We start from the raw sequence: 12,654 nt of genomic DNA, 5'->3' as shown, positions 1-12,654 counted from the left end.
TAGAGGGATGTATATGTATTTGTCTGTATATAGATCTTCTCGTGCCTCACAAACGAGCATTATATTTTCCGCTCGTTCATGAAATCGAGCTATAATGATACGCGAAGGAATTTACGGATGCTTATCATTTTTCGAATATTTCAATGAGATTTTTGCATTCACCCCTGTTGACGAAATTGCCATTGAAATTGAACTGAAAACGATCCAAAGGAGAAATTGATTTTGAGGATCCTCTCAAATGGAAGTTGTGATATTGCACGGCTGGAAAAACAGAAAATTGAAAAACATGTTTACTAAAGTCTTTTTTGGCACAGCACCGGAGCAATACAAAAATAAAAGTTTGTGAAATATTTACATTTGAATTTTTATTGATTTTTTCGGTAGAGAAAGAATGATAAAACTGTTGTAGAGATATTTCATTGGTTTGAATCTCTTTGTGAAATTTTCTGTTTTTAGATATTTTATGGAAAATTGATTTAGTGGGAATTGTCGTTCTGTTACAAGTTGCACAAATATATTGAATATTTTCTCTCCGTGTGAGTTGGCCGTTTAGAAAAACCATTTTTCATACAGAAATAATCATTATTTATGATAAGAAATTCTTTGTTGATGCTTGAGACACGCTATTTGAATATTATTCCGGCGAGTAATATTGTTTTCAATAACAACCAGCAATAAAAAAAGTGTAGTCAATATTCTTATCGAGTGGATTGATCAAAAACAACTATCCTACTGCTAATAATCAATGGAATATTGATTTCCCATGACACAAAATTGAATGATTTAGCAATGAAAAATATATCAATTAACAAACTACCTATATTTGGGTGAACAGACGAACATTAATTCGATGCACTCGTTCATTTATTACTGGTAGGTTTACGTATAATACCGTTACCGTGAAATCCTAATTAAATTTCACATTGTTCGCAACAATGGTATTTGGTCTGGTACATTTCAATGAACTATGACAATGGATATCAACAATAACGCTTACAACAATCCAAACACTATAGGCGAATCATATTATAAATTATCTCTTAGTTATATGGAATCGCAAACGAGTACATTCAGGTAAACAATACTGAAGATATTTTCTTGGTCCACAAAATTATTGCTAAAAATTTTCGAACAAAATGTCGAAAGTATTTTTCGTGGTGTAGAGATTACCGCGTATCTCGATAATTTTACCGGAGCAACATTTGCCAATCGCCTCTAGAAATGATCATGTGGCTGTTAAAGCTTACAGGTACCTAACGGGATTAATATTGCTGAAAATAGAGAATTTCCGCTATCTATACGAATAATCCTTCATCTATTATATAAAGCCAGATTTCTTCATTTAGAACTGAGGAAAATAAAATCGATATTCACCGAACGAAGCTAATAGCAATTATTATAAAGAAGCCCTTTTGGAAAGCAAGAAAGTGGAAGTAATTAACACAACATAAAAAAAACTTCCAAAAAAACACTATTGTTATTTGTTAAAAAATTGAGTGAAAAAAATTCAATTTAATTGGAATAAGATTGAAAACAAAATTTAATTAATTAATTTACTGACGTAATTACTTTTGTCTCCACTTATTCAATTACTATGGCTGGTTAGTAGTTTATTCATATTATAATTACTTAAGCGCCACAAAATCCGTAAAATAATAATCAATAGAAATTGATTGAATTTTTTTTCTCACTAAATCATGGGACAGTGTCGAGAAGAACATCGCGTAATTGAGAGTAGAAATTTTCTTTTTTTCTCTCTCTTCCATTTTCCTTCATTTCCCTTGCTACAGCTGATATCCGACAGGTCGTATACATTTCCAGTACATTCGAGGGCGACTTCTGCATGAACTATTAATTAAAAAATTTTCTCGTGTAAATAAATTAAGGTTTTCCCTACAGGGCTCATTTAAGAACCATTACGTTCTCGTGTCGTTCATGTTAAAAGATAGGAATTCTTGGCTTATAATAGCTGCATTAATTAATTCACCTTAAATTATGACACTATTAAAATCTAAATATTATCTGGCTTCATATTCCATCCATCCTGGACTGGATGATCCAATTTTCTCTTCAACGTGAAAAATATCGACAAGACTTCATTTTCATTTATCTGAAGTGCTTACCATGTCCAATACCGGACGCGAGCAAAATAATTACCCTTCATTATATCTAGCGTTCTGAGTAAACACAATACCCATAGATAGGAGACAATATTTAAAGGAATTTTTGCTGAAGCTCGTTCTTTTGCAATTGTTCCCATTAGGCTCACTGAACCACTGGATCACTGAAAATGTTGGTTTTAAAAACAAAAATGAATTGTGTCCATCTAAAAAAATCTAAATAATCCAAGTAATCTAATCTAGTACTTTGTAAAGTGTATACGCACTGAGAGCTTGATGCAGAGAACATGTATTACTTTGCTCCTACTCAACGATGAGTGGATCTACAAAATAATTAGTGAATTTAATATAAACTTGCCAGTTTACCAAAGAGCAGATTAACGTTACGTCAGTTGGAAGACTAGCGATAATTTGACAGTCGAATTTTCCACGAAGTGTCTACGTGCCATGAATACATTACACTAATAACACTGCGAAGAGTGATAATAGTAATTACATGGTGCAGATACATAATGCTTGCACGCCAATGTAGACCAGATTGGTTTGATGTTATGGCATATGGACCGTACATGATATTTGATGCATAAATTTTCAAATTAACAAGATGGCCCGATATCCGTAATTTTAACTGATTATTCGAGATCGCGTGAATGTGTTATGACATTTGCCTTTACTTCTACATATAATCCCTAATAAACAAGCCCATGAGGCCTCATCAGATCTTATCAGTGACGATTTGGAAATGAAATTTTTTCGTCAAAAAGGAAAAAGTTGCGGATATTATGCTATTGTTAGAAAATTATTTCCTGCGGAGAAAGGACATTCCGGGTTCTCCATAAAAACTTGAGAATTTCAGAATATTATTTAGTTGATTTTTTTATATCAACCGGTGGAATATGTCGAGTTTATCGCATGCCCCGATCCGCACAGCGTGCCTCTCATACTCGATTTTTTCACGGATTAATATAAAATGTTATAGGCTACAGTCGGGCACATATTTCGTTTTCATCAAGTGCAAATCCACCTCTCTCTTTCACGTTGACTAGTAAATTTAAATTTCGTTGCAACTAAAATTAAATCATAGTACATTAATATATTATCGATTCTGGTCATTACTGATTCATAACGACATTGAATCTCCAACTCTAAGTATGTGTATCACCTCGATAGTTAAAAACTTATCAACTTTGTCCCTTGAAAGTTCAGGTGAAATTGATTTCGCATTATTCCAATGAATTGAAAAATTTTCAATGTCTGAAATGTCAATGATAATTCAACGTGAAAGATCCGTTTACTCCCCATTACCAACTGGAGTGCGACATTTCATGAGCAACTTGAGCTCAAATAGCATGTAAATTCAGAACATTGATAATTCAAGTGTAACTATTAAACAGATGTGAAGTTTCTTTCTACTACTACTCGTGGCAATCACAACGAAAAGCATTCCGCTCACTTTACACCGTATTCATGAATGGTACGGCCACCATGAATATTATGTTTATATTCGTGCTAGATAAGAAGATATTATAATATTCATTATCAGTTGAGCGCGTATAGTATGGGCCGTAACGGGTTGTGCATTCACTCCAGGGATGTTGGGGAATGCACTGTCATAGCCATGCGAGTTCACATCAGGGAATTCAATGTTTGACTCTGGAATTCAACAGGGCCGATGTGGGTAATCTGCTAGCTAGGAGAAACATATTTCGTCTGTAACTTCGCACATTCTGCCAGTGAGAATGACAATAATCTGTGTAGAGTTGGACATTTTGGATTTCTGTTCGCTGACCACAAATCACGCACAGTTATACGGACAATTTCCGATTTTCACTCTATACTATTGACTGCTTTTCACAATGCTGCCATACGCAGAGAGAATTTTTTTATAATAATTACGCTTTGAATAATATTCATTATCGGATAATTTTAATACGGTAACTCAAATTTGATGGAGGCCTACTTCACAACTAGTAGAGATTGATTAAAGCCATTTAATACTTCGAATTTGTAACGGAACATTATTTACAAATGACGTTTTCCGAGGATTTTATGATTAATCACACAAGTAGATATGGTGATTTGCCCATCCAATAATAATTTGACCTGATATGGAAAAATGAAGTTTAATCCGTGTAAATCTGATCACAATGATGATATCCTGCCAAATGCAGTATTGCTTGATATATAGATGATACTCGTTATAACGCGGCAACGCACTTTTCCCCGCCTCCTGTACCGCGTTCAACAATGATCGATTTCAATCGAGGTGTACCGACCCGCGAATGGTTTTTGATACACGAGACACCACTTATTGGCACCGCGTTTTATTCTACATCTGAAAAAGTCTGATTTTTCGATGGCGATTTTTTTCGTGCAAAGCTTCAATACTTTTTTTTTTTTCATATTTCAACTGAAACTGGAGTGCGAGACTTTTCCATGAATATTGAAACGGTTCTTTGAATTAGAAAAAAAAAACTCACGACACTGGATATAGTGCTTGCAGTTTGAAAATTTTTATGAATTTTTATTCATCCTTCACCAGGAGGAATTTCATTGTATAGTACAATAATCGATAGGAATTTTGTACTGTGTACTGTGTGGTAAAGAATGAATTCAATCTGTACAAAAACTTTTGCGTAGAAGGGTAAATTCCAAGTTGCCGGTGAAATACTTCACCAGATTGTGGAATAATTTCTCCACAGCGAGTCTCGCTGCGGCATATTCTCCTCGAACTTTCTCACTGATTTTTATCTCCAAGTATAACATAGTGAGATATTCACTGTTGATATCAGTTGTGAAACAGTAGCTTCACTAGATATTCTCTAATCTTACCACAAGACTGCAGCTCTCCAACTTCCCACCAAGTGGCCATTTGAAGGAAAAATATCTGTCATGTACACGAATTATGGAATCGGCTGGACTGATGATTCAGTTAAAAATTCTTTTCACTTCAATTATGTATTAAGAGGATAGTGGAATCTTGAGTGAAAGAAATGTAGCAAGATTGCGGAAAATATACTGGAAAGAACTCCACCGAATGACATTTTATGAAAATGGAGGGGACATGTCTAAGCCGACGAGAAAGGGCTATAAGGTTTCAAAATATCTCAAGTAAAGCTGTACCACGGCAGTAAATTCAAGCCATTGGAACGTGTTCAATGAGTATTCTTTTATTCCCTACAACTGCACATACATATACCGAGTAAATTCTTCAGTACACACTTTAAGAACCCTATTTAGGCTTTTATCATTGCCCTGTCTCTTTCAGCGTCCCACAAATGATATTCGCAAAACGACTTAAAAACTTGTCTTTTTCTAAAATTGTAAAAATTATTCTTCTTTATATAAATAGTGTGGAATGGTATGGATGAACCACAGCCACAACACCACCTCAGATTAAATCTCCAACAATTATTATAAAACTCCTGAGATGATAGGAGTACTCTGGACTTACCAGGATAAGGATTATCATATTTTATCATTCAAGCGCGCAATTATTCTCACAGATTTATTGACCAGCAATTCTCGGTAGAAAATATCTGCTGGAGGAGACATCTCACAGTTGATAAATGATTTTTTTTTTCTCAACTACTCTACGAGCTTGGAGTGAGCTCGGGTCGGACTTTGCGCGTGCGGTCTCCTACATTTACGAGAAATAATTCATTCCTGTCGAGACACCTGTGGCCTTTGTCGCGACCTGCCGTTATCGATCCGTCCGCTGCGTGGGTTTCACTCGTTGGCTTGAGCAGTGTACGCGGTTATGATGTTACCGGCCAGGTGCTGTGTCATGATGAATAACCCCAAGCGCAGGTAACCCCATTTGTCGAATATTTGCTCAGCAAACTCCCTCACACGCATCCTCACCTTTTCAGTGAATTGCGAGTCTTTGCTGGTGGTGCCATATAAATTTTCGCCTATTTCTCACCTATCCCTGAAACGCATCAATGACTTTTTATCATAGATATTTGCAAAAGTATGTTTTTACAAGGCGTTAAAGATCGATATCATACTCCCGCAGTTTTTCACATCTAATCGAGCAGTGAATAACATATATATAGCACATACGAGTGAATTTCCCAATTTAACACGAAGAGAACTTCTCCCTTAAATTTATCCGACCCTCCTTGTCAAGTGAACTTTTGCCAAAATGAAGAGATGATGGATAATATCAAGATAGATAATCTGTATTGAATATCTTCATTCAGATATATTTTACACTTTAAATTCTTGACAAAAGAGTATTTGATTGGCATATTTTTTTTTTATCAGCGTACTACCGACAAAAATATCTGGCGTGTGAAATTTAGTTATTAATGATACAGAAAAGACAGGGAAAATTACTGTACCATTAACACGGTGGCGCCGAAAAATTCAGGTCCGTCTACATGAACTCACTACCGTACTCCACAATGCCGTCAGTGACCCGGTTATGGGACCGGTATCAACTATAGAATCAGCGTTACATTATTTCCGTGTGAAAGAAGTGAAACAGAAACTATATATTTTTTTTGAAGCAGATATATCCATGAAAAAAATACAATTCAGTGAAAACAGGGTCAGATGATTATAATTATCCTGTATTAGTTTTTCCAGAGATGGCTAGACAAAATTTGATCATGATTCAATGCTCATATTCAGGAGTGCAATTAATTTGATTGTAATGAACCCATCTCGAATTCAACATCAATCAGCTTCACGCTATAACTGCACAATATCGATTTTGGCACTACCGGGCATCAATTGACTTTCAATTGATGCGGATAAAATTTAAGGTGAAATTCTACAAATTTTTACCTGGGGTAAATCGATACAGGTAAAAGTGGATAACAGCAAATTTTAAAATAGTCTCGTATTACTGGTCCCGGTATACTTGTATAAGTTTTCTCCGGGAGGGAATGAAACTTGATATCGAATGACTGAGAAAGGTGAGACGCCATCAATATAATGTGATCGTCTCCGAAGAAAAAATCGTAGGATAACAATAACAAAATGATCATGATAGGTGAGAGGTGGGGCAAGTGGATCATTGATCATTGTCTCATTTACTGTTTATCAGGTAATGTCTCGAACCGCGATAGCCACTCACACGATTATTAATGCCATAAATGTAAGTGCTACTGTATTCTAGAGTTCAGCTCGTTTTCTAATATATTCCTAATGTTCATTAGTGCCATAAGAACATGGAAATCAAGAATTACGACATTAACTGATTGCAATAACAATATGAAAAAATTCTATGGACAAAAACTTTGGATAAAAAATATTCGAAAGCTCTGGAATTTTATTTATTGTTTCCATAAAAATTATAAAACAAAACGTGTGAAATTTATTATGAATCAAAATTGTTGAAAATTTCAAGCTCTTCCGACCGAAAGAGCAAAAATTGAATTGGCTCTCTACAATTCCGATAGTTTATGTTTTCCCATTTGACTCTCATGAGCGTTTTGTTGCTCGCATACTTCCATCCATTTTGCCTCATTCTTTCGTTTGAGCCTTGAGACCTTTTTGCTCCACTGTTTCGTTTGACCCTTGTCATGGTTTTTTCTCCTTTCTTTATCGGTTAGTCCTTGGGATCGTTTTTTCCCTCTTTTGATGAAGCTCTGCCGTTGTGCTGTTTCACTGTTTCGTTTGACCCTTGGGATCGGGAAATTCATTCTTTGATGAGCTCAGCGACAATGGAAAAATTACAAGTGTTGGGCCCACAATTTCTTCGCTTGTTTCTCAGACAATCTGTTCAGCTGCACCCCCTATATTTATAATCACTTTCTCTTGAAATCTCACCTGTATCACCAATAGTTCTCATGTTTATTGGGAATGATACATGACCAGCAGTAAATGACGTAAAGTGGTCCATTTTGGCCTATTCTCCACTACAATTAGTCAGTGATTTTTTCTCACATGATGGATGTTTATGAAACTGATATGTAGGAATCATATGAAGGTAGCAGGGTCCTCACGTGACTGAGAAAATTACCGAAAAATTGGTTCATCATGCACATTATTGGTGTATTGATCGGTTTCTCAAAAGGAGGGCAATGATAAAAGAATATTGAAGGTAGCTGCATCTTCGATACAGCTGTAATTGTACTTGGTGAATACGTGCATGATATTTCCTTCGGTCGTCGACTCCCTAGGAGCCCCTTGCATTCCCTTTAATTTCCCTCAAATGACTTCCATTCTCTCGAATTTCCCGAAAACTCCTCAAATTCTGTAGTGAAGTTGTAAAACGAGGTAAATGTGTTTTGTCAAGTCCCAGTTCTCGGTCAATAAATAATAAATTAAAGGAGATAGATAACTCCTCTATATTGGAATCATAGACATCTCCATGTCAAACACTGAACAAAGCTATAACAAACAAAAAAATGTATCCGGTGATTTACAATTTTACAGACACCATGCATCACAACAAAAGAAGGAATTGAACCCTTTGAACTGTTGTATAAGAGAACTTTTATGGGTATCATGATGTGTATGGGTCTACAATAGTATCTGATACTAGAGTATCCGATTAATGGAGCTTTATCCGAGCTACGAAAAAATGCATATTCAACGTGCTGTGAAAATTTAATGGCGACATACCAAGTCAGAACTCGTTTGAAGTGAAGAATAACTGTTCTATATGCAAGTACTCTATGAAGGTACAGCAATAATGATTATGGATGAGTTCCAAATTTCTACAATCAATTATCAGCACGATAGCTTTAAAAAAAGGAATTACAAGTACATCGATGATTTTATGATTTATATATATCATTCATCAATATATTTCTCCAATTTCCAGTCGTGCTCGTATGGATTTTTTTTCAATTCATAAAATATCGTCGTCTACATATATTTTATCCAGTGAGAAATATTATCCTCGGGGTATTTAATACTTATTATCCAATCAGCTAAACAATTACCCCAAATCAACGTAATGTATGCATATTTGTTCAAGGCGATATCAATCGACGAAAATCTTGCATATTACATATGATAAGAAAATTAGTAGTAACACAAAATCGTATATATCTCTCTAAAAACATATCATCCTTTGGCACGCGAGTAGCTCATCGCCTGCACGGCCACTTGCCTTCGGTTCAATGAAACGTAATTACAGAGGGTCTACACATAGGATGGTTTATGGTACTTTATAGGTAACGAAGAGGAGGTACATAGTGCACGCCAACAATTCATCAACCTGGGGTTTTTCATTTTGAACTCTACGGTTTTTCATTGAAATAAAATCGCACTGCTTGTATTTGCCAGTCACACATTTCTCCCATTGTCTATTTTAACTTTATGGTGGTTACCAGTGAGGTACGGTAGGGACCAGCCATAGTATAGCGCGGACCTTGATAAGCCCTCAATCAAAACACAGGCGTTTTCACCAAGGACCGGGGTCCAGGCTCGAGTCGGGCTTTGTTCAGCCCTGAAATTATAATTTCGTTTCACCTTCGAAAGGTAAAACGAATTATCCTTTCACCTGTGACCTTCATATTGTGAAGAATTATTATTTCCGGCCTGAGGCTGTCCCTCATTGACATTTCTACTTAATTTTGCTCTCCGTATGACAAAACCCTGCAATGAACCCTGTTGCAGCCCTCAATTGCCCAGGCTCAGCGAACTAGGGCTTGTGTTGCCTTATTCTCATCGTCAGCCTTTCATATTCCTACCTGGGTAAAAGGGTCTGAACAGCGCAAGCCCGTGCGTATATGTGTATGTGCCCGGGTTAGCGGATGTATTGGATAGAAGCAGAGGCGGATAAATATATTTTTTACAATTTCAAGTTGTACGGTAGAAACGCACATTCAACTCGTGACTGTCAAGAAACCATGTCGTTAAAATGCTCCTGGTTTTCGTAGATTTCGTTTCATGTTATTCAAATGCTCAGAGAGAAACGGAAAATGTGAGCCGACAGAGGCGCGTGTCTAATGCTACGCGTGTCGCAGCAACCCTGACAAGCCGGCATGCTATTTCCACCAGCTCCCCCGTTTTCCACGTGTCATTAATCTGATTCCGGTGGAGTTTCAAATAGCGCGAGGGTAGATGGATCAATCATTTTCTGAATGATTGATCCTCTTAACGATTGAAAGCAATGGTGAATGTTGAAATTTCTTTTCATCTGTGGTATATTTTAATTGTATTTTTTTTTTGTGGTTGTTTTCAAATAAATACTTGATACGAATCATTTTTTTGAGTGTAAACGTTGAGAAAATAATTGAAGGGTAGAAAAACATTTTTTTAACGGGGACAAAAAAAAACGAAAAATTGATATGTTTACTAAAACAATACGAGGCTTTTTTTTAAATGATTGAGTGAGGTAAATTAGAAATGACGTCGATGGGAAGTTGGAAAGTTAACTTTCAAGATTTATAGTTACATTGTGAAGAATATCCGAGTGGCAATACCAACGAAACTCAGTTGAATAATGAACGTTGGAGCACACCTATTGGATTAGACTTTCCGCATTACCGCCTCGCTTCATCAAGTGTCCTCTGTAGCCTCCTTCCCCGATATGCATCTCTCATGCTTGAACAAAGTTCCGTGGCCATTTCATTGATCGCTATTCACCTCTTCCATTCATTCTCTTTTGCTCACCTTATGGCAAAATTTTATAATTATCAAAGAGGTGGCAGCAGTCAAAAAGGGCATGTCTCTTCTGAGCAAATAAACATTACTGTTTGCAGTAAAATTCTTTTGTTATACAATAGCCACCACATTTTCCTCAGACACAGTTCGATGTGCTCTGTATCTTCTTATCTAAATGAAAAAATCCGTAAGTCTTTAGTGAAATTGGAAGGAGGTGTTAAAAATATGTATCTTATAAGGAGTAGTCATCCACTTTATGAACCAAACATGATGCAACAGAATAAGAATTTAAAATGGTTGAAGGCAGTGATTATCCCATTGAGCTTATAAGAAGTATTCTGACAGTAGCAAATGCTCTACATAGCAATCTCACATCCGCCGCCCAAGAGTGCCTATAAACGGCGAATATTTCGAAAGAACGGAGAACGGATGAGAGTCATACAGTAGCACAAGTTATAATAGAGACATGAAAGCCCTATATCTGTCCATAAATCTCGACAATGGAGCATAACGAATTGTGAATAAAAGAATTTCAGTACTTATTTTGTTCGTATTTCCCCGTTCTTTTTTCCACTCTATCTTTTTCGTTCTTCCCATTCCCACCGGACACTCTTGACATATAGAACCGCTCGCCAGAGGGAAAAATGAAACGAACATAATTGCTCGTAAAGCCCAAGTTTTGTTTTTATTCGTATTCCTCTCCCACCCCAATTCCACCCCTCACTCTTTTCAAATTTTTTATCCCTTTTTTTTTGCCGTTTCTCTTCATATCTTTGAACATTTTACAGTGCAGCACTAGCACATGTTACAACAAAAAAAATCCATTAACTGGATACAGAACAGATATCTGTTTTAATTCCATTCAATTAACTGGATTATTTTTTATACTTTCAGGTATCAATATAGGAGACAGTACTGGACAACGTCTATTGTTGGAACATGTTTTCTCTGGTGTTGGCTGACATTGAGTAGATGTACAACAGCAACAGCAATGTCAACGACAAACTCGTCACTCGGCTCTACGCTGAGGCCGTCAGCAACTACCGAGATAGTTTATCAGAGATTTGCAATTGAGCCCCAGGATCAGACCGCCGTTATCGGCAGCCGGGTCACGCTACCGTGTCGTGTACTCGATCAAAAGGGCCCCATCCAATGGACGAAGGATGACTTTGGCCTCGGGGCTGTCAGAAATTTAACTGGATATGAACGTTATGCTATGATTGGGAGCGATGAGGAGGGTAAGTCAGCTGTCATTACTGAGTTCTTTATAAATTCATAATTTCGGTTTGAAAAAAATATTGGAGTTGGAGTTGTTCACTCTTGCACATTAACAGAAGGATTTGATTGATGTTCGATGTTCCAATGAAGAAAATTGAAAAAGTCCTGCAATGCATTGATAATAATCTGAGCGAATTGATGGAAGCTTCTCCATTTTCACGGATTCACAAATAGGTGTAATTATGGAAAAATGAGTTAGCGCCCGATAAATTGCACAATATCACTTGAAATTAGACCAAACAAACTTTCGCATGTTGTTGGTAATACCAGAATAGAATGTTCCATGAATACCCAATATTAGTGCACTTAAAACTTGATATGTAGACCGGCGATATTTCCGATATTTTATTTTTTTTTTTCCTTTCATTATTTATCGTGAACCATAACTGGGTATCCTGGAGGTATACAGTACCACTCTCAATGCAAACTCTCGAAATCGCTATCAAAGTCAATATCGAACATCGTGTATACATGCGCCGGTGCTATGTACATGTATATGTTTAATTCATGAGTTTCCACGATACAGCCAAGTTTGAAAACACTTCTGCTTCCTATTACATGTATCTACGAATCCTCTTTCTCTATTACCGCGACACAATTTTCTGTATATACATTTGATAGAATCGACGTATACAGCTGTGCCATCGGGAGGTGTTTCTCTTTCTTTCCCCTTTCACCGCCAGCC

The 12,654-nt window shown here is 36.5% G+C and overlaps 1 protein-coding gene across 4 annotated transcripts in view; it reads left to right on the top strand.

Annotated features, from left to right (window-relative positions):
* LOC135172743 (irregular chiasm C-roughest protein-like) overlaps positions 1 to 12,654 on the top strand; it is a 61,005-nt gene that overhangs the window by 17,410 nt on the left and 30,941 nt on the right. For all 4 annotated transcript variants that reach the window (XM_064139064.1, XM_064139063.1, XM_064139061.1 and 1 more), the window contains exon 2: positions 11,586 to 11,929. In XM_064139064.1, coding sequence (XP_063995134.1) covers positions 11,586 to 11,929 — 344 coding nt within the window. The remainder of the gene's footprint in view (positions 1 to 11,585; positions 11,930 to 12,654) is intronic.

The sequence above is a fragment of the Diachasmimorpha longicaudata genome, chromosome 2 (genome assembly GCF_034640455.1).
Source record: "Diachasmimorpha longicaudata isolate KC_UGA_2023 chromosome 2, iyDiaLong2, whole genome shotgun sequence".
Lineage (NCBI taxonomy): Eukaryota > Metazoa > Arthropoda > Insecta > Hymenoptera > Braconidae > Diachasmimorpha > Diachasmimorpha longicaudata.
This window is presented reverse-complemented; position numbering and strand designations above follow the sequence as displayed.